This window comes from Arctopsyche grandis, chromosome 13 (assembly GCF_051622035.1).
Source record: "Arctopsyche grandis isolate Sample6627 chromosome 13, ASM5162203v2, whole genome shotgun sequence".
NCBI classification, from domain to species: domain Eukaryota; kingdom Metazoa; phylum Arthropoda; class Insecta; order Trichoptera; family Hydropsychidae; genus Arctopsyche; species Arctopsyche grandis.
In genome coordinates this window covers 3504984-3529633 of record NC_135367.1, presented here as the reverse complement: position 1 = coordinate 3529633, position 24650 = coordinate 3504984, and the positions used below count along the sequence as shown (strand labels likewise).

Genomic DNA, 24650 nt, shown 5'->3' with positions numbered 1-24650 from the left:
GCACTTTGTCAAAGAGCCGCGGATTGCCGACTCTGGCTTAGGATGATGAAGAAACTTACCAAAATTATCTCAATTTCATCCAATAAATAAAAATTATAACATTTAAAAAAATAAAACAAATAAGCCAACTAATTGATCTGTGTATTTAATGTTCAATTATCAATTCTCTTAAAATTATTTAAATAAACTGCAACGAGAAGAAATGTCATGAGAGGGGACACCAGAAACACCATGGCACGCATGCAGCCAAAATGTAAAAATACTAACAGTATTTATATAATAACAATTTTTTTTATATTCATCCTGGTATGCATTTTTTTTTATGTGTCTCGAGGCTATATTTTTTAGTAAATGATGTAAGACAAATTTCACACTTGTAAGGCTTTTCCCCCGCGTGAGATCTCAAATGTGACACGAGTTCATTTTTATAAACATATGATTTAAGACAAATGTCACATTTGTGTGGTTTTATCCCAGCATGTAATTTTTTATGTGACACGAAGCTAGATTTTTGAGAAAATGATTTTAGACAATCGTCACATTTGTGTGGTTTTATTCCAGTATGCAAGTTTTTATGTCTCACGAGGTGAGATTTTTGAGAAAATGATCTTAAACAAACGTCGCATTTGTGTGGTTTTATCCCAGTATGCAAGTTTTTATGTGTCACGAGGTGAGATTTTCGAGAAAATGATCTTAAACAAACGTCGCATTTGTGTGGTTTTATCCCAGTATGCAATTTTTCATGTGCATCGAGGTGAGATTTTAGATAAAATGATTTTAAACAAACGTCACATTTGTGTGGTTTTATCCCAGTATGAAATTTTTCATGTGTCTTGAGGTCAGATTTTCGAGAAAATGATTTTAGACAAATTTCACACTTGTAAGACTTTTCCCCCGTGTGAGATCTCAAATGTGACACAAGTTCATTTTTACGAACATATGATTTTAAGCAAATGTCACATTTGTGTGGTTTTATCCCCGTATGCAAATTTTTATGTGACACGAGGTTAGATTTTTGAGAAAATGATTTTAGACAAATTTGACACTGGTAAGGCTTTTCCCCCGTGTGAGATCTCAAATGTAACACAAGTTTATTTTTTCGAATAAATGATTTTAAACAAATGTCACACTTGTAAGTGTTTTCACGCGTGTGAGTTCTTAAATGTCTGACAAGTGAATTTATTCTAATATATGATTTTAAACAAATATCACATTTGAACAACTTCTCTACAGTATGTGATCTTTTGTTTAACACAAGTTCGGATTCAATGGGAAATGGCTTTAAACAAATTTCACTATTCTTTCGGAGGATTGTTGGTAGTGAAGGCTCATCGTCCCATATTACATCTTCCAATAAAACTTCTTCAGTCTTGATCTTCAAGCAATCGTCTAGCCTCAGTTGAGACGTTTCGTAGCTTCGAAAACAAGCGTTTCGAAAGGCGATCAACAATTCCAGATTGGTTTTACACGAAAGACACACCGCGTCTGGCAACCCATCGCCTCTTTTAACCTGCAGATGAAATGAAAAAATATAAGTAGGATTGAGCGGTGAGAAGAGTTTGGTCCACAATAGTTGTAACCTGTAACCTGTAACCAGCACCGACCTGAATTTGACAGCAGGTCCGAATGCGTTGCTCCAGACGCTGTGGATGAGGATCTGGTCTCTGGAATATGGAGACGGAAGACTCGGCCGGAGCTGGTCCAAGACAAAGCCTGCACTCCATCGTCTCTGCACTCCTCGTCATCGTCTCCATCGTGACAGCGACCAGACGACTTGCCTTCGCGACCGCTATTTTTGGTCTAAATTTGGTACCATGTGGTCATACCAGAGAAATGTTAGGCAACAGATGGTTTCGTTATTTTATAATACTGTAACGTATACTAAACAGAGCCGCCGAGTAACTGTGATCGGATTAAGACGGGTAGACTTCCTGAGAGACCGTGAGACCGGTGTAAGTGGTTTTAGGGATTAGCAACAAGCTAAGTGCAGGAAAGCTAAACAATGATTGCACTTCTCATACCGTGGGAATACATATCCGAATACGTGACTATACAGTAGGTAAGCAGATTAGACGTCCTGAGAGATCTACCCCTTATAAGGCGGTACGTAGGCGATATCAGGTGATTCTGGACGGAGCAGTGACAGTGTGTGTAACTCCTTAATCATCAATAAATGCTGTGAAACGACTGTTGGTTTTTACTTGGATCCTCCACCCACCCCTACGCAACAATACCAAAAGTGGTATTTAAAACAATGAAACTTGATCAGTTACTTATTCTAAATGATCAGAAGAATATAATAAACCATCACTAATTTATTCATTTTTGTTCAGTACATAATTATTTTTTTATCAGTAAATAAATCGTGTTTGATCAGTATTTTATTTAAATTCCTTTTTCACTTTCGGAACCGGATTCGCTTTACAGTTCCGGGTCAGGATTCCTGTGTCAATTCCTCTTCTCGATTCCCGATTTCTGTATCAGTTCCGATTCAAATTAATTTTTATTACATGTATTGTGGATTTTTATTTAATTTTAAATCATGTATCAATTCGTGTATATACGCGTGAGTGGACGTTTACGCAAAGTTTTTATTCACGCATATACGCGTGAGCGGACAGTAAAGTGTTAACAGAAAATTTTGTTTCATAATTTTAATACTCTTTTCTTACGCCGGTCATACTTTTCGCCCCGTCTGTTGAAATTGCTACAATTTTAGCGCACTTTGTCAAAGAGCCGCGGATTGCCGACTCTGGCTTAGGATGATGAAGAAACTTACCAAAATTATCTCAATTTCATCCAATAAATAAAAATTATAACATTTAAAAAAATAAAACAAATAAGCCAACTAATTGATCTGTGTATTTAATGTTCAATTATCAATTCTCTTAAAATTATTTAAATAAACTGCAACGAGAAGAAATGTCATGAGAGGGGACACCAGAAACACCATGGCACGCATGCAGCCAAAATGTAAAAATACTAACAGTATTTATATAATAACAATTTTTTTTATATTCATCCTGGTATGCATTTTTTTTTATGTGTCTCGAGGCTATATTTTTTAGTAAATGATGTAAGACAAATTTCACACTTGTAAGGCTTTTCCCCCGCGTGAGATCTCAAATGTGACACGAGTTCATTTTTATAAACATATGATTTAAGACAAATGTCACATTTGTGTGGTTTTATCCCAGCATGTAATTTTTTATGTGACACGAAGCTAGATTTTTGAGAAAATGATTTTAGACAAACGTCACATTTGTGTGGTTTTATTCCAGTATGCAAGTTTTTATGTCTCACGAGGTGAGATTTTTGAGAAAATGATCTTAAACAAACGTCGCATTTGTGTGGTTTTATCCCAGTATGCAAGTTTTTATGTGTCACGAGGTGAGATTTTCGAGAAAATGATCTTAAACAAACGTCGCATTTGTGTGGTTTTATCCCAGTATGCAATTTTTCATGTGCATCGAGGTGAGATTTTAGATAAAATGATTTTAAACAAACGTCACATTTGTGTGGTTTTATCCCAGTATGAAATTTTTCATGTGTCTTGAGGTCAGATTTTCGAGAAAATGATTTTAGACAAATTTCACACTTGTAAGACTTTTCCCCCGTGTGAGATCTCAAATGTGACACAAGTTCATTTTTACGAACATATGATTTTAAGCAAATGTCACATTTGTGTGGTTTTATCCCCGTATGCAAATTTTTATGTGACACGAGGTTAGATTTTTGAGAAAATGATTTTAGACAAATTTGACACTGGTAAGGCTTTTCCCCCGTGTGAGATCTCAAATGTAACACAAGTTTATTTTTTCGAATAAATGATTTTAAACAAATGTCACACTTGTAAGTGTTTTCACGCGTGTGAGTTCTTAAATGTCTGACAAGTGAATTTATTCTAATATATGATTTTAAACAAATATCACATTTGAACAACTTCTCTACAGTATGTGATCTTTTGTTTAACACAAGTTCGGATTCAATGGGAAATGGCTTTAAACAAATTTCACTATTCTTTCGGAGGATTGTTGGTAGTGAAGGCTCATCGTCCCATATTACATCTTCCAATAAAACTTCTTCAGTCTTGATCTTCAAGCAATCGTCTAGCCTCAGTTGAGACGTTTCGTAGCTTCGAAAACAAGCGTTTCGAAAGGCGATCAACAATTCCAGATTGGTTTTACACGAAAGACACACCGCGTCTGGCAACCCATCGCCTCTTTTAACCTGCAGATGAAATGAAAAAATATAAGTAGGATTGAGCGGTGAGAAGAGTTTGGTCCACAATAGTTGTAACCTGTAACCTGTAACCAGCACCGACCTGAATTTGACAGCAGGTCCGAATGCGTTGCTCCAGACGCTGTGGATGAGGATCTGGTCTCTGGAATATGGAGACGGAAGACTCGGCCGGAGCTGGTCCAAGACAAAGCCTGCACTCCATCGTCTCTGCACTCCTCGTCATCGTCTCCATCGTGACAGCGACCAGACGACTTGCCTTCGCGACCGCTATTTTTGGTCTAAATTTGGTACCATGTGGTCATACCAGAGAAATGTTAGGCAACAGATGGTTTCGTTATTTTATAATACTGTAACGTATACTAAACAGAGCCGCCGAGTAACTGTGATCGGATTAAGACGGGTAGACTTCCTGAGAGACCGTGAGACCGGTGTAAGTGGTTTTAGGGATTAGCAACAAGCTAAGTGCAGGAAAGCTAAACAATGATTGCACTTCTCATACCGTGGGAATACATATCCGAATACGTGACTATACAGTAGGTAAGCAGATTAGACGTCCTGAGAGATCTACCCCTTATAAGGCGGTACGTAGGCGATATCAGGTGATTCTGGACGGAGCAGTGACAGTGTGTGTAACTCCTTAATCATCAATAAATGCTGTGAAACGACTGTTGGTTTTTACTTGGATCCTCCACCCACCCCTACGCAACAATACCAAAAGTGGTATTTAAAACAATGAAACTTGATCAGTTACTTATTCTAAATGATCAGAAGAATATAATAAACCATCACTAATTTATTCATTTTTGTTCAGTACATAATTATTTTTTTATCAGTAAATAAATCGTGTTTGATCAGTATTTTATTTAAATTCCTTTTTCACTTTCGGAACCGGATTCGCTTTACAGTTCCGGGTCAGGATTCCTGTGTCAATTCCTCTTCTCGATTCCCGATTTCTGTATCAGTTCCGATTCAAATTAATTTTTATTACATGTATTGTGGATTTTTATTTAATTTTAAATCATGTATCAATTCGTGTATATACGCGTGAGTGGACGTTTACGCAAAGTTTTTATTCACGCATATACGCGTGAGCGGACAGTAAAGTGTTAACAGAAAATTTTGTTTCATAATTTTAATACTCTTTTCTTACGCCGGTCATACTTTTCGCCCCGTCTGTTGAAATTGCTACAATTTTAGCGCACTTTGTCAAAGAGCCGCGGATTGCCGACTCTGGCTTAGGATGATGAAGAAACTTACCAAAATTATCTCAATTTCATCCAATAAATAAAAATTATAACATTTAAAAAAATAAAACAAATAAGCCAACTAATTGATCTGTGTATTTAATGTTCAATTATCAATTCTCTTAAAATTATTTAAATAAACTGCAACGAGAAGAAATGTCATGAGAGGGGACACCAGAAACACCATGGCACGCATGCAGCCAAAATGTAAAAATACTAACAGTATTTATATAATAACAATTTTTTTTATATTCATCCTGGTATGCATTTTTTTTTATGTGTCTCGAGGCTATATTTTTTAGTAAATGATGTAAGACAAATTTCACACTTGTAAGGCTTTTCCCCCGCGTGAGATCTCAAATGTGACACGAGTTCATTTTTATAAACATATGATTTAAGACAAATGTCACATTTGTGTGGTTTTATCCCAGCATGTAATTTTTTATGTGACACGAAGCTAGATTTTTGAGAAAATGATTTTAGACAAACGTCACATTTGTGTGGTTTTATTCCAGTATGCAAGTTTTTATGTCTCACGAGGTGAGATTTTTGAGAAAATGATCTTAAACAAACGTCGCATTTGTGTGGTTTTATCCCAGTATGCAAGTTTTTATGTGTCACGAGGTGAGATTTTCGAGAAAATGATCTTAAACAAACGTCGCATTTGTGTGGTTTTATCCCAGTATGCAATTTTTCATGTGCATCGAGGTGAGATTTTAGATAAAATGATTTTAAACAAACGTCACATTTGTGTGGTTTTATCCCAGTATGAAATTTTTCATGTGTCTTGAGGTCAGATTTTCGAGAAAATGATTTTAGACAAATTTCACACTTGTAAGACTTTTCCCCCGTGTGAGATCTCAAATGTGACACAAGTTCATTTTTACGAACATATGATTTTAAGCAAATGTCACATTTGTGTGGTTTTATCCCCGTATGCAAATTTTTATGTGACACGAGGTTAGATTTTTGAGAAAATGATTTTAGACAAATTTGACACTGGTAAGGCTTTTCCCCCGTGTGAGATCTCAAATGTAACACAAGTTTATTTTTTCGAATAAATGATTTTAAACAAATGTCACACTTGTAAGTGTTTTCACGCGTGTGAGTTCTTAAATGTCTGACAAGTGAATTTATTCTAATATATGATTTTAAACAAATATCACATTTGAACAACTTCTCTACAGTATGTGATCTTTTGTTTAACACAAGTTCGGATTCAATGGGAAATGGCTTTAAACAAATTTCACTATTCTTTCGGAGGATTGTTGGTAGTGAAGGCTCATCGTCCCATATTACATCTTCCAATAAAACTTCTTCAGTCTTGATCTTCAAGCAATCGTCTAGCCTCAGTTGAGACGTTTCGTAGCTTCGAAAACAAGCGTTTCGAAAGGCGATCAACAATTCCAGATTGGTTTTACACGAAAGACACACCGCGTCTGGCAACCCATCGCCTCTTTTAACCTGCAGATGAAATGAAAAAATATAAGTAGGATTGAGCGGTGAGAAGAGTTTGGTCCACAATAGTTGTAACCTGTAACCTGTAACCAGCACCGACCTGAATTTGACAGCAGGTCCGAATGCGTTGCTCCAGACGCTGTGGATGAGGATCTGGTCTCTGGAATATGGAGACGGAAGACTCGGCCGGAGCTGGTCCAAGACAAAGCCTGCACTCCATCGTCTCTGCACTCCTCGTCATCGTCTCCATCGTGACAGCGACCAGACGACTTGCCTTCGCGACCGCTATTTTTGGTCTAAATTTGGTACCATGTGGTCATACCAGAGAAATGTTAGGCAACAGATGGTTTCGTTATTTTATAATACTGTAACGTATACTAAACAGAGCCGCCGAGTAACTGTGATCGGATTAAGACGGGTAGACTTCCTGAGAGACCGTGAGACCGGTGTAAGTGGTTTTAGGGATTAGCAACAAGCTAAGTGCAGGAAAGCTAAACAATGATTGCACTTCTCATACCGTGGGAATACATATCCGAATACGTGACTATACAGTAGGTAAGCAGATTAGACGTCCTGAGAGATCTACCCCTTATAAGGCGGTACGTAGGCGATATCAGGTGATTCTGGACGGAGCAGTGACAGTGTGTGTAACTCCTTAATCATCAATAAATGCTGTGAAACGACTGTTGGTTTTTACTTGGATCCTCCACCCACCCCTACGCAACAATACCAAAAGTGGTATTTAAAACAATGAAACTTGATCAGTTACTTATTCTAAATGATCAGAAGAATATAATAAACCATCACTAATTTATTCATTTTTGTTCAGTACATAATTATTTTTTTATCAGTAAATAAATCGTGTTTGATCAGTATTTTATTTAAATTCCTTTTTCACTTTCGGAACCGGATTCGCTTTACAGTTCCGGGTCAGGATTCCTGTGTCAATTCCTCTTCTCGATTCCCGATTTCTGTATCAGTTCCGATTCAAATTAATTTTTATTACATGTATTGTGGATTTTTATTTAATTTTAAATCATGTATCAATTCGTGTATATACGCGTGAGTGGACGTTTACGCAAAGTTTTTATTCACGCATATACGCGTGAGCGGACAGTAAAGTGTTAACAGAAAATTTTGTTTCATAATTTTAATACTCTTTTCTTACGCCGGTCATACTTTTCGCCCCGTCTGTTGAAATTGCTACAATTTTAGCGCACTTTGTCAAAGAGCCGCGGATTGCCGACTCTGGCTTAGGATGATGAAGAAACTTACCAAAATTATCTCAATTTCATCCAATAAATAAAAATTATAACATTTAAAAAAATAAAACAAATAAGCCAACTAATTGATCTGTGTATTTAATGTTCAATTATCAATTCTCTTAAAATTATTTAAATAAACTGCAACGAGAAGAAATGTCATGAGAGGGGACACCAGAAACACCATGGCACGCATGCAGCCAAAATGTAAAAATACTAACAGTATTTATATAATAACAATTTTTTTTATATTCATCCTGGTATGCATTTTTTTTTATGTGTCTCGAGGCTATATTTTTTAGTAAATGATGTAAGACAAATTTCACACTTGTAAGGCTTTTCCCCCGCGTGAGATCTCAAATGTGACACGAGTTCATTTTTATAAACATATGATTTAAGACAAATGTCACATTTGTGTGGTTTTATCCCAGCATGTAATTTTTTATGTGACACGAAGCTAGATTTTTGAGAAAATGATTTTAGACAAACGTCACATTTGTGTGGTTTTATTCCAGTATGCAAGTTTTTATGTCTCACGAGGTGAGATTTTTGAGAAAATGATCTTAAACAAACGTCGCATTTGTGTGGTTTTATCCCAGTATGCAAGTTTTTATGTGTCACGAGGTGAGATTTTCGAGAAAATGATCTTAAACAAACGTCGCATTTGTGTGGTTTTATCCCAGTATGCAATTTTTCATGTGCATCGAGGTGAGATTTTAGATAAAATGATTTTAAACAAACGTCACATTTGTGTGGTTTTATCCCAGTATGAAATTTTTCATGTGTCTTGAGGTCAGATTTTCGAGAAAATGATTTTAGACAAATTTCACACTTGTAAGACTTTTCCCCCGTGTGAGATCTCAAATGTGACACAAGTTCATTTTTACGAACATATGATTTTAAGCAAATGTCACATTTGTGTGGTTTTATCCCCGTATGCAAATTTTTATGTGACACGAGGTTAGATTTTTGAGAAAATGATTTTAGACAAATTTGACACTGGTAAGGCTTTTCCCCCGTGTGAGATCTCAAATGTAACACAAGTTTATTTTTTCGAATAAATGATTTTAAACAAATGTCACACTTGTAAGTGTTTTCACGCGTGTGAGTTCTTAAATGTCTGACAAGTGAATTTATTCTAATATATGATTTTAAACAAATATCACATTTGAACAACTTCTCTACAGTATGTGATCTTTTGTTTAACACAAGTTCGGATTCAATGGGAAATGGCTTTAAACAAATTTCACTATTCTTTCGGAGGATTGTTGGTAGTGAAGGCTCATCGTCCCATATTACATCTTCCAATAAAACTTCTTCAGTCTTGATCTTCAAGCAATCGTCTAGCCTCAGTTGAGACGTTTCGTAGCTTCGAAAACAAGCGTTTCGAAAGGCGATCAACAATTCCAGATTGGTTTTACACGAAAGACACACCGCGTCTGGCAACCCATCGCCTCTTTTAACCTGCAGATGAAATGAAAAAATATAAGTAGGATTGAGCGGTGAGAAGAGTTTGGTCCACAATAGTTGTAACCTGTAACCTGTAACCAGCACCGACCTGAATTTGACAGCAGGTCCGAATGCGTTGCTCCAGACGCTGTGGATGAGGATCTGGTCTCTGGAATATGGAGACGGAAGACTCGGCCGGAGCTGGTCCAAGACAAAGCCTGCACTCCATCGTCTCTGCACTCCTCGTCATCGTCTCCATCGTGACAGCGACCAGACGACTTGCCTTCGCGACCGCTATTTTTGGTCTAAATTTGGTACCATGTGGTCATACCAGAGAAATGTTAGGCAACAGATGGTTTCGTTATTTTATAATACTGTAACGTATACTAAACAGAGCCGCCGAGTAACTGTGATCGGATTAAGACGGGTAGACTTCCTGAGAGACCGTGAGACCGGTGTAAGTGGTTTTAGGGATTAGCAACAAGCTAAGTGCAGGAAAGCTAAACAATGATTGCACTTCTCATACCGTGGGAATACATATCCGAATACGTGACTATACAGTAGGTAAGCAGATTAGACGTCCTGAGAGATCTACCCCTTATAAGGCGGTACGTAGGCGATATCAGGTGATTCTGGACGGAGCAGTGACAGTGTGTGTAACTCCTTAATCATCAATAAATGCTGTGAAACGACTGTTGGTTTTTACTTGGATCCTCCACCCACCCCTACGCAACAATACCAAAAGTGGTATTTAAAACAATGAAACTTGATCAGTTACTTATTCTAAATGATCAGAAGAATATAATAAACCATCACTAATTTATTCATTTTTGTTCAGTACATAATTATTTTTTTATCAGTAAATAAATCGTGTTTGATCAGTATTTTATTTAAATTCCTTTTTCACTTTCGGAACCGGATTCGCTTTACAGTTCCGGGTCAGGATTCCTGTGTCAATTCCTCTTCTCGATTCCCGATTTCTGTATCAGTTCCGATTCAAATTAATTTTTATTACATGTATTGTGGATTTTTATTTAATTTTAAATCATGTATCAATTCGTGTATATACGCGTGAGTGGACGTTTACGCAAAGTTTTTATTCACGCATATACGCGTGAGCGGACAGTAAAGTGTTAACAGAAAATTTTGTTTCATAATTTTAATACTCTTTTCTTACGCCGGTCATACTTTTCGCCCCGTCTGTTGAAATTGCTACAATTTTAGCGCACTTTGTCAAAGAGCCGCGGATTGCCGACTCTGGCTTAGGATGATGAAGAAACTTACCAAAATTATCTCAATTTCATCCAATAAATAAAAATTATAACATTTAAAAAAATAAAACAAATAAGCCAACTAATTGATCTGTGTATTTAATGTTCAATTATCAATTCTCTTAAAATTATTTAAATAAACTGCAACGAGAAGAAATGTCATGAGAGGGGACACCAGAAACACCATGGCACGCATGCAGCCAAAATGTAAAAATACTAACAGTATTTATATAATAACAATTTTTTTTATATTCATCCTGGTATGCATTTTTTTTTATGTGTCTCGAGGCTATATTTTTTAGTAAATGATGTAAGACAAATTTCACACTTGTAAGGCTTTTCCCCCGCGTGAGATCTCAAATGTGACACGAGTTCATTTTTATAAACATATGATTTAAGACAAATGTCACATTTGTGTGGTTTTATCCCAGCATGTAATTTTTTATGTGACACGAAGCTAGATTTTTGAGAAAATGATTTTAGACAAACGTCACATTTGTGTGGTTTTATTCCAGTATGCAAGTTTTTATGTCTCACGAGGTGAGATTTTTGAGAAAATGATCTTAAACAAACGTCGCATTTGTGTGGTTTTATCCCAGTATGCAAGTTTTTATGTGTCACGAGGTGAGATTTTCGAGAAAATGATCTTAAACAAACGTCGCATTTGTGTGGTTTTATCCCAGTATGCAATTTTTCATGTGCATCGAGGTGAGATTTTAGATAAAATGATTTTAAACAAACGTCACATTTGTGTGGTTTTATCCCAGTATGAAATTTTTCATGTGTCTTGAGGTCAGATTTTCGAGAAAATGATTTTAGACAAATTTCACACTTGTAAGACTTTTCCCCCGTGTGAGATCTCAAATGTGACACAAGTTCATTTTTACGAACATATGATTTTAAGCAAATGTCACATTTGTGTGGTTTTATCCCCGTATGCAAATTTTTATGTGACACGAGGTTAGATTTTTGAGAAAATGATTTTAGACAAATTTGACACTGGTAAGGCTTTTCCCCCGTGTGAGATCTCAAATGTAACACAAGTTTATTTTTTCGAATAAATGATTTTAAACAAATGTCACACTTGTAAGTGTTTTCACGCGTGTGAGTTCTTAAATGTCTGACAAGTGAATTTATTCTAATATATGATTTTAAACAAATATCACATTTGAACAACTTCTCTACAGTATGTGATCTTTTGTTTAACACAAGTTCGGATTCAATGGGAAATGGCTTTAAACAAATTTCACTATTCTTTCGGAGGATTGTTGGTAGTGAAGGCTCATCGTCCCATATTACATCTTCCAATAAAACTTCTTCAGTCTTGATCTTCAAGCAATCGTCTAGCCTCAGTTGAGACGTTTCGTAGCTTCGAAAACAAGCGTTTCGAAAGGCGATCAACAATTCCAGATTGGTTTTACACGAAAGACACACCGCGTCTGGCAACCCATCGCCTCTTTTAACCTGCAGATGAAATGAAAAAATATAAGTAGGATTGAGCGGTGAGAAGAGTTTGGTCCACAATAGTTGTAACCTGTAACCTGTAACCAGCACCGACCTGAATTTGACAGCAGGTCCGAATGCGTTGCTCCAGACGCTGTGGATGAGGATCTGGTCTCTGGAATATGGAGACGGAAGACTCGGCCGGAGCTGGTCCAAGACAAAGCCTGCACTCCATCGTCTCTGCACTCCTCGTCATCGTCTCCATCGTGACAGCGACCAGACGACTTGCCTTCGCGACCGCTATTTTTGGTCTAAATTTGGTACCATGTGGTCATACCAGAGAAATGTTAGGCAACAGATGGTTTCGTTATTTTATAATACTGTAACGTATACTAAACAGAGCCGCCGAGTAACTGTGATCGGATTAAGACGGGTAGACTTCCTGAGAGACCGTGAGACCGGTGTAAGTGGTTTTAGGGATTAGCAACAAGCTAAGTGCAGGAAAGCTAAACAATGATTGCACTTCTCATACCGTGGGAATACATATCCGAATACGTGACTATACAGTAGGTAAGCAGATTAGACGTCCTGAGAGATCTACCCCTTATAAGGCGGTACGTAGGCGATATCAGGTGATTCTGGACGGAGCAGTGACAGTGTGTGTAACTCCTTAATCATCAATAAATGCTGTGAAACGACTGTTGGTTTTTACTTGGATCCTCCACCCACCCCTACGCAACAATACCAAAAGTGGTATTTAAAACAATGAAACTTGATCAGTTACTTATTCTAAATGATCAGAAGAATATAATAAACCATCACTAATTTATTCATTTTTGTTCAGTACATAATTATTTTTTTATCAGTAAATAAATCGTGTTTGATCAGTATTTTATTTAAATTCCTTTTTCACTTTCGGAACCGGATTCGCTTTACAGTTCCGGGTCAGGATTCCTGTGTCAATTCCTCTTCTCGATTCCCGATTTCTGTATCAGTTCCGATTCAAATTAATTTTTATTACATGTATTGTGGATTTTTATTTAATTTTAAATCATGTATCAATTCGTGTATATACGCGTGAGTGGACGTTTACGCAAAGTTTTTATTCACGCATATACGCGTGAGCGGACAGTAAAGTGTTAACAGAAAATTTTGTTTCATAATTTTAATACTCTTTTCTTACGCCGGTCATACTTTTCGCCCCGTCTGTTGAAATTGCTACAATTTTAGCGCACTTTGTCAAAGAGCCGCGGATTGCCGACTCTGGCTTAGGATGATGAAGAAACTTACCAAAATTATCTCAATTTCATCCAATAAATAAAAATTATAACATTTAAAAAAATAAAACAAATAAGCCAACTAATTGATCTGTGTATTTAATGTTCAATTATCAATTCTCTTAAAATTATTTAAATAAACTGCAACGAGAAGAAATGTCATGAGAGGGGACACCAGAAACACCATGGCACGCATGCAGCCAAAATGTAAAAATACTAACAGTATTTATATAATAACAATTTTTTTTATATTCATCCTGGTATGCATTTTTTTTTATGTGTCTCGAGGCTATATTTTTTAGTAAATGATGTAAGACAAATTTCACACTTGTAAGGCTTTTCCCCCGCGTGAGATCTCAAATGTGACACGAGTTCATTTTTATAAACATATGATTTAAGACAAATGTCACATTTGTGTGGTTTTATCCCAGCATGTAATTTTTTATGTGACACGAAGCTAGATTTTTGAGAAAATGATTTTAGACAAACGTCACATTTGTGTGGTTTTATTCCAGTATGCAAGTTTTTATGTCTCACGAGGTGAGATTTTTGAGAAAATGATCTTAAACAAACGTCGCATTTGTGTGGTTTTATCCCAGTATGCAAGTTTTTATGTGTCACGAGGTGAGATTTTCGAGAAAATGATCTTAAACAAACGTCGCATTTGTGTGGTTTTATCCCAGTATGCAATTTTTCATGTGCATCGAGGTGAGATTTTAGATAAAATGATTTTAAACAAACGTCACATTTGTGTGGTTTTATCCCAGTATGAAATTTTTCATGTGTCTTGAGGTCAGATTTTCGAGAAAATGATTTTAGACAAATTTCACACTTGTAAGACTTTTCCCCCGTGTGAGATCTCAAATGTGACACAAGTTCATTTTTACGAACATATGATTTTAAGCAAATGTCACATTTGTGTGGTTTTATCCCCGTATGCAAATTTTTATGTGACACGAGGTTAGATTTTTGAGAAAATGATTTTAGACAAATTTGACACTGGTAAGGCTTTTCCCCCGTGTGAGATCTCAAATGTAACACAAGTTTATTTTTTCGAATAAATGATTTTAAACAAATGTCACACTTGTAAGTGTTTTCACGCGTGTGAGTTCTTAAATGTCTGACAAGTGAATTTATTCTAATATATGATTTTAAACAAATATCACATTTGAACAACTTCTCTACAGTATGTGATCTTTTGTTTAACACAAGTTCGGATTCAATGGGAAATGGCTTTAAACAAATTTCACTATTCTTTCGGAGGATTGTTGGTAGTGAAGGCTCATCGTCCCATATTACATCTTCCAATAAAACTTCTTCAGTCTTGATCTTCAAGCAATCGTCTAGCCTCAGTTGAGACGTTTCGTAGCTTCGAAAACAAGCGTTTCGAAAGGCGATCAACAATTCCAGATTGGTTTTACACGAAAGACACACCGCGTCTGGCAACCCATCGCCTCTTTTAACCTGCAGATGAAATGAAAAAATATAAGTAGGATTGAGCGGTGAGAAGAGTTTGGTCCACAATAGTTGTAACCTGTAACCTGTAACCAGCACCGACCTGAATTTGACAGCAGGTCCGAATGCGTTGCTCCAGACGCTGTGGATGAGGATCTGGTCTCTGGAATATGGAGACGGAAGACTCGGCCGGAGCTGGTCCAAGACAAAGCCTGCACTCCATCGTCTCTGCACTCCTCGTCATCGTCTCCATCGTGACAGCGACCAGACGACTTGCCTTCGCGACCGCTATTTTTGGTCTAAATTTGGTACCATGTGGTCATACCAGAGAAATGTTAGGCAACAGATGGTTTCGTTATTTTATAATACTGTAACGTATACTAAACAGAGCCGCCGAGTAACTGTGATCGGATTAAGACGGGTAGACTTCCTGAGAGACCGTGAGACCGGTGTAAGTGGTTTTAGGGATTAGCAACAAGCTAAGTGCAGGAAAGCTAAACAATGATTGCACTTCTCATACCGTGGGAATACATATCCGAATACGTGACTATACAGTAGGTAAGCAGATTAGACGTCCTGAGAGATCTACCCCTTATAAGGCGGTACGTAGGCGATATCAGGTGATTCTGGACGGAGCAGTGACAGTGTGTGTAACTCCTTAATCATCAATAAATGCTGTGAAACGACTGTTGGTTTTTACTTGGATCCTCCACCCACCCCTACGCAACAATACCAAAAGTGGTATTTAAAACAATGAAACTTGATCAGTTACTTATTCTAAATGATCAGAAGAATATAATAAACCATCACTAATTTATTCATTTTTGTTCAGTACATAATTATTTTTTTATCAGTAAATAAATCGTGTTTGATCAGTATTTTATTTAAATTCCTTTTTCACTTTCGGAACCGGATTCGCTTTACAGTTCCGGGTCAGGATTCCTGTGTCAATTCCTCTTCTCGATTCCCGATTTCTGTATCAGTTCCGATTCAAATTAATTTTTATTACATGTATTGTGGATTTTTATTTAATTTTAAATCATGTATCAATTCGTGTATATACGCGTGAGTGGACGTTTACGCAAAGTTTTTATTCACGCATATACGCGTGAGCGGACAGTAAAGTGTTAACAGAAAATTTTGTTTCATAATTTTAATACTCTTTTCTTACGCCGGTCATACTTTTCGCCCCGTCTGTTGAAATTGCTACAATTTTAGCGCACTTTGTCAAAGAGCCGCGGATTGCCGACTCTGGCTTAGGATGATGAAGAAACTTACCAAAATTATCTCAATTTCATCCAATAAATAAAAATTATAACATTTAAAAAAATAAAACAAATAAGCCAACTAATTGATCTGTGTATTTAATGTTCAATTATCAATTCTCTTAAAATTATTTAAATAAACTGCAACGAGAAGAAATGTCATGAGAGGGGACACCAGAAACACCATGGCACGCATGCAGCCAAAATGTAAAAATACTAACAGTATTTATATAATAACAATTTTTTTTATATTCATCCTGGTATGCATTTTTTTTTATGTGTCTCGAGGCTATATTTTTTAGTAAATGATGTAAGACAAATTTCACACTTGTAAGGCTTTTCCCCCGCGTGAGATCTCAAATGTGACACGAGTTCATTTTTATAAACATATGATTTAAGACAAATGTCACATTTGTGTGGTTTTATCCCAGCATGTAATTTTTTATGTGACACGAAGCTAGATTTTTGAGAAAATGATTTTAGACAAACGTCACATTTGTGTGGTTTTATTCCAGTATGCAAGTTTTTATGTCTCACGAGGTGAGATTTTTGAGAAAATGATCTTAAACAAACGTCGCATTTGTGTGGTTTTATCCCAGTATGCAAGTTTTTATGTGTCACGAGGTGAGATTTTCGAGAAAATGATCTTAAACAAACGTCGCATTTGTGTGGTTTTATCCCAGTATGCAATTTTTCATGTGCATCGAGGTGAGATTTTAGATAAAATGATTTTAAACAAACGTCACATTTGTGTGGTTTTATCCCAGTATGAAATTTTTCATGTGTCTTGAGGTCAGATTTTCGAGAAAATGATTTTAGACAAATTTCACACTTGTAAGACTTTTCCCCCGTGTGAGATCTCAAATGTGACACAAGTTCATTTTTACGAACATATGATTTTAAGCAAATGTCACATTTGTGTGGTTTTATCCCCGTATGCAAATTTTTATGTGACACGAGGTTAGATTTTTGAGAAAATGATTTTAGACAAATTTGACACTGGTAAGGCTTTTCCCCCGTGTGAGATCTCAAATGTAACACAAGTTTATTTTTTCGAATAAATGATTTTAAACAAATGTCACACTTGTAAGTGTTTTCACGCGTGTGAGTTCTTAAATGTCTGACAAGTGAATTTATTCTAATATATGATTTTAAACAAATATCACATTTGAACAACTTCTCTACAGTATGTGATCTTTTGTTTAACACAAGTTCGGATTCAATGGGAAATGGCTTTAAACAAATTTCACTATTCTTTCGGAGGATTGTTGGTAGTGAAGGCTCATCGTCCCATATTACATCTTCCAATAAAACTTCTTCAGTCTTGATCTTCAAGCAATCGTCTAGCCTCAGTTGAGACGTTTCGTAGCTTCGAAAACAAGCGTTTCGAAAGGCGATCAACAATTCCAGATTGGTTTTACACGAAAGACACACCGCGTCTGGCAACCCATCGCCTCTTTTAACCTGCAGATGAAATGAAAAAATATAAGTAGGATTGAGCGGTGAGAAGAGTTTGGTCCACAATAGTTGTAACCTGTAACCTGTAACCAGCACCGACCTGAATTTGACAGCAGGTCCGAATGCGTTGCTCCAGACGCTGTGGATGAGGATCTGGTCTCTGGAATATGGAGACGGAAGACTCGGCCGGAGCTGGTCCAAGACAAAGCCTGCACTCCATCGTCTCTGCACTCCTCGTCATCGTCTCCATCGTGACAGCGACCAGACGACTTGCCTTCGCGACCGCTATTTTTGGTCTAAATTTGGTACCATGTGGTCATACCAGAGAAATGTTAGGCAACAGATGGTTTCGTTATTTTATAATACTGTAACGTATACTAAACAGAGCCGCCGAGTAACTGTGATCGGATTAAGACGGGTAGACTTCCTGAGAGACCGTGAGACCGGTGTAAGTGGTTTTAGGGATTAGCAACAAGCTAAGTGCAGGAAAGCTAAACAATGATTGCACTTCTCATACCGTGGGAATACATATCCGAATACGTGACTATACAGTAGGTAAGCAGATTAGACGTCCTGAGAGATCTACCCCTTATAAGGCGGTACGTAGGCGATATCAGGTGATTCTGGACGGAGCAGTGACAGTGTGTGTAACTCCTTAATCATCAATAAATGCTGTGAAACGACTGTTGGTTTTTACTTGGATCCTCCACCCACCCCTACGCAACAATACCAAAAGTGGTATTTAAAACAATGAAACTTGATCAGTTACTTATTCTAAATGATCAGAAGAATATAATAAACCATCACTAATTTATTCATTTTTGTTCAGTACATAATTATTTTTTTATCAGTAAATAAATCGTGTTTGATCAGTATTTTATTTAAATTCCTTTTTCACTTTCGGAACCGGATTCGCTTTACAGTTCCGGGTCAGGATTCCTGTGTCAATTCCTCTTCTCGATTCCCGATTTCTGTATCAGTTCCGATTCAAATTAATTTTTATTACATGTATTGTGGATTTTTATTTAATTTTAAATCATGTATCAATTCGTGTATATACGCGTGAGTGGACGTTTACGCAAAGTTTTTATTCACGCATATACGCGTGAGCGGACAGTAAAGTGTTAACAGAAAATTTTGTTTCATAATTTTAATACTCTTTTCTTACGCCGGTCATACTTTTCGCCCCGTCTGTTGAAATTGCTACAATTTTAGCGCACTTTGTCAAAGAGCCGCGGATTGCCGACTCTGGCTTAGGATGATGAAGAAACTTACCAAAATTATCTCAATTTCATCCAATAAATAAAAATTATAACATTTAAAAAAATAAAACAAATAAGCCAACTAATTGATCTGTGTATTTAATGTTCAATTATCAATTCTCTTAAAATTATTTAAATAAACTGCAACGAGAAGAAATGTCATGAGAGGGGACACCAGAAACACCATGGCACGCATGCAGCCAAAATGTAAAAATACTAACAGTATTTATATAATAACAATTTTTTTTATATTCATCCTGGTATGCATTTTTTTTTATGTGTCTCGAGGCTATATTTTTTAGTAAATGATGTAAGACAAATTTCACACTTGTAAGGCTTTTCCCCCGCGTGAGATCTCAAATGTGACACGAGTTCATTTTTATAAACATATGATTTAAGACAAATGTCACATTTGTGTGGTTTTATCCCAGCATGTAATTTTTTATGTGACACGAAGCTAGATTTTTGAGAAAATGATTTTAGACAAACGTCACATTTGTGTGGTTTTATTCCAGTATGCAAGTTTTTATGTCTCACGAGGTGAGATTTTTGAGAAAATGATCTTAAACAAACGTCGCATTTGTGTGGTTTTATCCCAGTATGCAAGTTTTTATGTGTCACGAGGTGAGATTTTCGAGAAAATGATCTTAAACAAACGTCGCATTTGTGTGGTTTTATCCCAGTATGCAATTTTTCATGTGCATCGAGGTGAGATTTTAGATAAAATGATTTTAAACAAACGTCACATTTGTGTGGTTTTATCCCAGTATGAAATTTTTCATGTGTCTTGAGGTCAGATTTTCGAGAAAATGATTTTAGACAAATTTCACACTTGTAAGACTTTTCCCCCGTGTGAGATCTCAAATGTGACACAAGTTCATTTTTACGAACATATGATTTTAAGCAAATGTCACATTTGTGTGGTTTTATCCCCGTATGCAAATTTTTATGTGACACGAGGTTAGATTTTTGAGAAAATGATTTTAGACAAATTTGACACTGGTAAGGCTTTTCCCCCGTGTGAGATCTCAAATGTAACACAAGTTTATTTTTTCGAATAAATGATTTTAAACAAATGTCACACTTGTAAGTGTTTTCACGCGTGTGAGTTCTTAAATGTCTGACAAGTGAATTTATTCTAATATATGATTTTAAACAAATATCACATTTGAACAACTTCTCTACAGTATGTGATCTTTTGTTTAACACAAGTTCGGATTCAATGGGAAATGGCTTTAAACAAATTTCACTATTCTTTCGGAGGATTGTTGGTAGTGAAGGCTCATCGTCCCATATTACATCTTCCAATAAAACTTCTTCAGTCTTGATCTTCAAGCAATCGTCTAGCCTCAGTTGAGACGTTTCGTAGCTTCGAAAACAAGCGTTTCGAAAGGCGATCAACAATTCCAGATTGGTTTTACACGAAAGACACACCGCGTCTGGCAACCCATCGCCTCTTTTAACCTGCAGATGAAATGAAAAAATATAAGTAGGATTGAGCGGTGAGAAGAGTTTGGTCCACAATAGTTGTAACCTGTAACCTGTAACCAGCACCGACCTGAATTTGACAGCAGGTCCGAATGCGTTGCTCCAGACGCTGTGGATGAGGATCTGGTCTCTGGAATATGGAGACGGAAGACTCGGCCGGAGCTGGTCCAAGACAAAGCCTGCACTCCATCGTCTCTGCACTCCTCGTCATCGTCTCCATCGTGACAGCGACCAGACGACTTGCCTTCGCGACCGCTATTTTTGGTCTAAATTTGGTACCATGTGGTCATACCAGAGAAATGTTAGGCAACAGATGGTTTCGTTATTTTATAATACCAAAAGTGGTATTTAAAACAATGAAACTTGATCAGTTACTTATTCTAAATGATCAGAAGAATATAATAAACCATCACTAATTTATTCATTTTTGTTCAGTAAATCATTATTTTTTTATCAGTAAATAAATCCTGTTTGATCATTATTTTATTTAAATTCCTTTTTCACTTTCGGAACCGGATTCGCGTTACAGTTCCGGGTCAGGATTCCTGTGTCAGTTCCTCTTCTCGATTCCCGATTTCTGTATCAGTTCCGATTCAAATTAATTTTTATTATATGTATTGTAACTTTATTTTAAATCATGTATCAATTCGTTTCCAACACCACCCGTTGAAATTTAAACGGGCACAACATCAATACCAATATGAAGTAGATAATAAAATACATGCATTAAAAATAAAGTTCAGTTCCGATTCAAATTAATTACACTGTTTGACACGAAAAATGGTTCAGAGACGAGATATGACTTTTCTTATAAATCTATGCCCAGTTAACACGAATTTGGTATTAAAAAATGTTGATTGGCTCGAGATTCGGAGATATATGTATGTATGTGTTTTTTTTTAAATCGCGCGATTTTTCTATATCTTGGTGTTGTTCGGTCGACGTCTCATAATCTGTAAATTTTCTGTTCAAAATGAATATTGGAATCTATAGTCGGGTATTTTATCTTTCATTTGTAGTACTTTTCAGCTTTTTAATCTCTCTAAGTAGTCGTCCAGTTTCAATCGAAGGTCAAAAGTACGTATTTTCACTTAGGATTATTTCCCACTAATACTATTTTATGTCTGAGGACTGTCCGAGCCAAAAACCCTCATGGCCGTTGGTTGTCCTCTTACGGCTTCGGCTTTTGTTTTCTCTCTTTTACACTGACCATCTGTCAGTCGTTCTAGATTCTCCCGTGATTCCGGCGCCCGGTGATCCCGGCGCGGACAGCCAGATGCAGCGTCCCTCGTAAAAGCCGGCCTCGAGTAATTATAGTAATTATATGTAAAAAAGAAGGTCGTTTTGTTTTCTCAGCTTCGGAGCCAATGGGACGTTGCCAGAGATTCATTCTGCATGTTTGTACAAGAGCGATGATTATGCCATCGGCTTCATCTTTAATATGGACGGTATCTAAAAGTGAATTCGTCATTTTATAATGAACTTGTTACATCTCATCTACATAAATAAATCGTCGGTAACATTATTTGTTTATCTTTGTTACATTGTAAAATATTTTCTATATGTCATCTATATATTATAATATATATTCAATTGTAAATAGGTTTTTGAGCTTGTAGGCATATAGTACAACTGAAATGATCTCATCAGGTCACTGCGACACATATCCAGGAAAGTCATTAACGCATGGCACACGCTCGCCTCGTCAAAAGGTCGACACGTGTTTCTATACACGTGTCTGGGAAACAAAGGAAGAACTCACTGAACCCATAAAAACCACGAACTACGTCCAGGCGTATGAACCCATAAAACCACGCTCGCAGCATAACTAGGGCAGCGCGAGTACCAAGAACAAAAGATGTGCACACGACACACTTCAACCCAAAACTAGCCAGCCAGCACTACTGTCTTACCAGCCAGTAAATTTAATATTAATAATATTTTTACTATTAACTTTTTCTAGAATAGATTTATTTTATTTTTATTTATTTTTTGAAAGAAGAATAGTTCCTGTATTATTTTTAATTATTGGTTGAGGGATACAACCAGAGCGTGTTCAAGCTGGGGTTTACTTAATTTTTTATACTTTTTTTTATAAACAGTAGTGCTGGCCAGCACTACTGGCTGGCTGGCTGGCCAGCCAGCCAGCACTACTGTTAAAACCAGCACTACCTGTCTTACACTGATGACCGCCGACTACTAAATTGGCGATCTTACAAGCTCTTTCTCCTATTATGCTGTGCATTAACATTAGAATAATATAATACTATGATTACAAACCAAATAAAATAAAATTGCAAAATAGAAAATGATCAGTAGATCAGTAGCTATTAAAATATGTAGATATAAGATGTATTGTGAACATAATTTCGTAATAATAAAAAGCATTTAAAAATCAAACCAAATAATATATATTCAAGAATATGTTTATGTATAATGTGTTGAAAACGGATAATCGTGGTTCTATTGTATATACATATTACTTACTTATCAATACATTGGTAATTAAATCGGTGATAGTCAGCAACTCAATACAATATCACTTGTACTATTCCATATTTTTCACTTCTCATATTCAACAATTACTCAATTTACTCATATTCAACAATTAGCAATGTTTTATATATGTACGAAACATGAAAATATAGGTCTGGTGCATGGATCTTATCTCAAAGCTACGAACTGAATTGCTCCCGATGAAATATAAGCGATCAGGCTCGACGGCTGCAGTTTTTGACGGATTAGTGTATGTGTGTGGAGGCACCGAGGAGTATCCCAATGATTCACTGAATGTTGTTGAACGACAATTTTTTTTATATTTCATGTAATTTATGAGTATATTATTTTCGTTATGTATTAATTTATGTTTAATTGTTATTTTGTTTTTTTTTTGGTTATATTTTTGACCATTGTGGCGCTTTAGGAATTCCTGTTATGCCACAATGGTCTGCTTAGAATAAAATAAATAAATATGTATTCAAGAATATGTTTATGTATAATGTGTTGAAAACTATAAATTGACGAATTCACTTTTAGATACCGTCCATATTAAAGATGAAGCCGATGGCATAATCATCGCTCTTGTACAAACTTGCAGAATGAATCTCTGGCAACGTCCCATTGGCTCCGAAGCTGAGAAAACAAAATTACAATTGTAACAAGTGAAAATAAATAAAGGATCCTCTTAGTGTTAGTACACAATCAGTGTTTTCGTAGACCTCCCTGCGGTACATTTACCGCGGTGAATTAAGATTAAATTTTGATTTGACATTCGAACTGTCAAAGTGAAATGAACGCAAAAGCGATTGCCAACCTTCTCAGATGCGAGCGATGCGAACGTCAGATGGGCTGACAGATACCCGCGAACTCTTCGCGGAGACCACAAACAACGGCCACGAGGGCCTTTGGCTCGAACATATGTCTAGTCGATAATAATAAAAATTTCGTAAATAAAAAGTATTTGAGAATATTTTTGTTTGTGTGACCAATTTTAAATTTTTGGGTGTGACCAGTTTTCTCGTGACCAGTTTCAGCGTGTGACCAGTTTTCTCGTGACCAGTTTTAGCGTGACGGATGAACACGAGTGACCGATCTAGAGCGACCAGTTGTCCTGTGACAGGTTCACATTTGACTAGTAATCACCGAACCCTATTTTATATAGAGTATTTTCTATTGAAAAATGTTTATTGGGTTAGTGTTCTGGCCACATTATTTTTTTTTTCGTTTAAAATGGTTAATTGGAAGTGTGCTGATTAAATCGGAAAAATTTCGAGCTAAAAACTTGTAATAGTGGAGCATGGTTTTGTGTTGTGTACGCTGTAACGTGTTGTGTACAAACATGAAGTTGGTTCGGTGATTACTGGTCACAAATTACTCGTCACAAAGTCACTAAAATCTCTAACGGAACATCTGGCAGCCGAAAAGTCCATCATACTAACGATAACTATCATAGTAACGAGAACTTGAGTGCCAAATATTGTGTATTCGCGATTTTCATGGCAAAAATTATCTTTGTGACCACCCCAATGTGACGAATAGTCCAATTACCAATAAAAACACGTGCATTTTTGTCATGC

At 36.4% G+C, this 24650-nt stretch overlaps 9 protein-coding genes across 9 annotated transcripts in view; 1 reads left to right on the top strand and 8 right to left on the bottom strand.

Moving 5' to 3' along the window:
- The window catches only part of LOC143921502 (uncharacterized), a 189925-nt gene that overhangs the window by 57618 nt on the left and 107657 nt on the right, over positions 1-24650 (top strand). The gene's annotated exons all lie outside the window — the stretch shown is intronic.
- LOC143921478 (uncharacterized) lies at positions 124-2795 on the bottom strand. Its single transcript, XM_077444805.1, has 2 exons — positions 1605-2795; positions 124-1510 (listed from the first exon to the last, which is right to left on the bottom strand). Exons 1-2 carry the CDS (start codon positions 1752-1754, stop codon positions 299-301), a joined length of 1362 nt encoding a protein of 453 aa, XP_077300931.1. The 5' UTR covers positions 1755-2795; the 3' UTR covers positions 124-298.
- Positions 2351-5515, bottom strand: LOC143921475 (uncharacterized). The gene is made up of 2 exons (XM_077444801.1): positions 4325-5515; positions 2351-4230 (listed from the first exon to the last, which is right to left on the bottom strand). The coding sequence occupies exons 1-2, from the start codon at positions 4472-4474 to the stop codon at positions 3019-3021; spliced, it is 1362 nt and encodes a 453-aa protein (XP_077300927.1). The 5' UTR covers positions 4475-5515; the 3' UTR covers positions 2351-3018.
- Positions 5071-8235, bottom strand: LOC143921474 (uncharacterized). The gene is made up of 2 exons (XM_077444800.1): positions 7045-8235; positions 5071-6950 (listed from the first exon to the last, which is right to left on the bottom strand). Exons 1-2 carry the CDS (start codon positions 7192-7194, stop codon positions 5739-5741), a joined length of 1362 nt encoding a protein of 453 aa, XP_077300926.1. The 5' UTR covers positions 7195-8235; the 3' UTR covers positions 5071-5738.
- Positions 7791-10955, bottom strand: LOC143921473 (uncharacterized). The gene is made up of 2 exons (XM_077444799.1): positions 9765-10955; positions 7791-9670 (listed from the first exon to the last, which is right to left on the bottom strand). The coding sequence occupies exons 1-2, from the start codon at positions 9912-9914 to the stop codon at positions 8459-8461; spliced, it is 1362 nt and encodes a 453-aa protein (XP_077300925.1). The 5' UTR covers positions 9915-10955; the 3' UTR covers positions 7791-8458.
- LOC143921471 (uncharacterized) lies at positions 10511-13675 on the bottom strand. Its single transcript, XM_077444798.1, has 2 exons — positions 12485-13675; positions 10511-12390 (listed from the first exon to the last, which is right to left on the bottom strand). The coding sequence occupies exons 1-2, from the start codon at positions 12632-12634 to the stop codon at positions 11179-11181; spliced, it is 1362 nt and encodes a 453-aa protein (XP_077300924.1). The 5' UTR covers positions 12635-13675; the 3' UTR covers positions 10511-11178.
- LOC143921470 (uncharacterized) lies at positions 13231-16395 on the bottom strand. Its single transcript, XM_077444797.1, has 2 exons — positions 15205-16395; positions 13231-15110 (listed from the first exon to the last, which is right to left on the bottom strand). The coding sequence occupies exons 1-2, from the start codon at positions 15352-15354 to the stop codon at positions 13899-13901; spliced, it is 1362 nt and encodes a 453-aa protein (XP_077300923.1). The 5' UTR covers positions 15355-16395; the 3' UTR covers positions 13231-13898.
- LOC143921469 (uncharacterized) lies at positions 15951-19115 on the bottom strand. Its single transcript, XM_077444796.1, has 2 exons — positions 17925-19115; positions 15951-17830 (listed from the first exon to the last, which is right to left on the bottom strand). Exons 1-2 carry the CDS (start codon positions 18072-18074, stop codon positions 16619-16621), a joined length of 1362 nt encoding a protein of 453 aa, XP_077300922.1. The 5' UTR covers positions 18075-19115; the 3' UTR covers positions 15951-16618.
- LOC143921468 (uncharacterized) lies at positions 18671-22463 on the bottom strand. The gene is made up of 2 exons (XM_077444795.1): positions 20645-22463; positions 18671-20550 (listed from the first exon to the last, which is right to left on the bottom strand). The coding sequence occupies exons 1-2, from the start codon at positions 20792-20794 to the stop codon at positions 19339-19341; spliced, it is 1362 nt and encodes a 453-aa protein (XP_077300921.1). The 5' UTR covers positions 20795-22463; the 3' UTR covers positions 18671-19338.

What these genes read in the sequence shown, in the direction of transcription:
- LOC143921478 (XM_077444805.1), bottom strand. Translation starts at nt 1,754, where the DNA reads ATGGAGACGATGACGAGGAGTGCAGAGACGATGGAGTGCAGGCTTTGT. An exon ending in GGACCTGCTGTCAAATTCAG is followed by an intron (nt 1,511 to 1,604) that starts GTCGGTGCTGGT and finishes TTTCATCTGCAG; the next exon opens with GTTAAAAGAGGCGATGGGTT.
- LOC143921475 (XM_077444801.1), bottom strand. Translation starts at nt 4,474, where the DNA reads ATGGAGACGATGACGAGGAGTGCAGAGACGATGGAGTGCAGGCTTTGT. An exon ending in GGACCTGCTGTCAAATTCAG is followed by an intron (nt 4,231 to 4,324) that starts GTCGGTGCTGGT and finishes TTTCATCTGCAG; the next exon opens with GTTAAAAGAGGCGATGGGTT.
- LOC143921474 (XM_077444800.1), bottom strand. Translation starts at nt 7,194, where the DNA reads ATGGAGACGATGACGAGGAGTGCAGAGACGATGGAGTGCAGGCTTTGT. An exon ending in GGACCTGCTGTCAAATTCAG is followed by an intron (nt 6,951 to 7,044) that starts GTCGGTGCTGGT and finishes TTTCATCTGCAG; the next exon opens with GTTAAAAGAGGCGATGGGTT.
- LOC143921473 (XM_077444799.1), bottom strand. Translation starts at nt 9,914, where the DNA reads ATGGAGACGATGACGAGGAGTGCAGAGACGATGGAGTGCAGGCTTTGT. An exon ending in GGACCTGCTGTCAAATTCAG is followed by an intron (nt 9,671 to 9,764) that starts GTCGGTGCTGGT and finishes TTTCATCTGCAG; the next exon opens with GTTAAAAGAGGCGATGGGTT.
- LOC143921471 (XM_077444798.1), bottom strand. Translation starts at nt 12,634, where the DNA reads ATGGAGACGATGACGAGGAGTGCAGAGACGATGGAGTGCAGGCTTTGT. An exon ending in GGACCTGCTGTCAAATTCAG is followed by an intron (nt 12,391 to 12,484) that starts GTCGGTGCTGGT and finishes TTTCATCTGCAG; the next exon opens with GTTAAAAGAGGCGATGGGTT.
- LOC143921470 (XM_077444797.1), bottom strand. Translation starts at nt 15,354, where the DNA reads ATGGAGACGATGACGAGGAGTGCAGAGACGATGGAGTGCAGGCTTTGT. An exon ending in GGACCTGCTGTCAAATTCAG is followed by an intron (nt 15,111 to 15,204) that starts GTCGGTGCTGGT and finishes TTTCATCTGCAG; the next exon opens with GTTAAAAGAGGCGATGGGTT.
- LOC143921469 (XM_077444796.1), bottom strand. Translation starts at nt 18,074, where the DNA reads ATGGAGACGATGACGAGGAGTGCAGAGACGATGGAGTGCAGGCTTTGT. An exon ending in GGACCTGCTGTCAAATTCAG is followed by an intron (nt 17,831 to 17,924) that starts GTCGGTGCTGGT and finishes TTTCATCTGCAG; the next exon opens with GTTAAAAGAGGCGATGGGTT.
- LOC143921468 (XM_077444795.1), bottom strand. Translation starts at nt 20,794, where the DNA reads ATGGAGACGATGACGAGGAGTGCAGAGACGATGGAGTGCAGGCTTTGT. An exon ending in GGACCTGCTGTCAAATTCAG is followed by an intron (nt 20,551 to 20,644) that starts GTCGGTGCTGGT and finishes TTTCATCTGCAG; the next exon opens with GTTAAAAGAGGCGATGGGTT.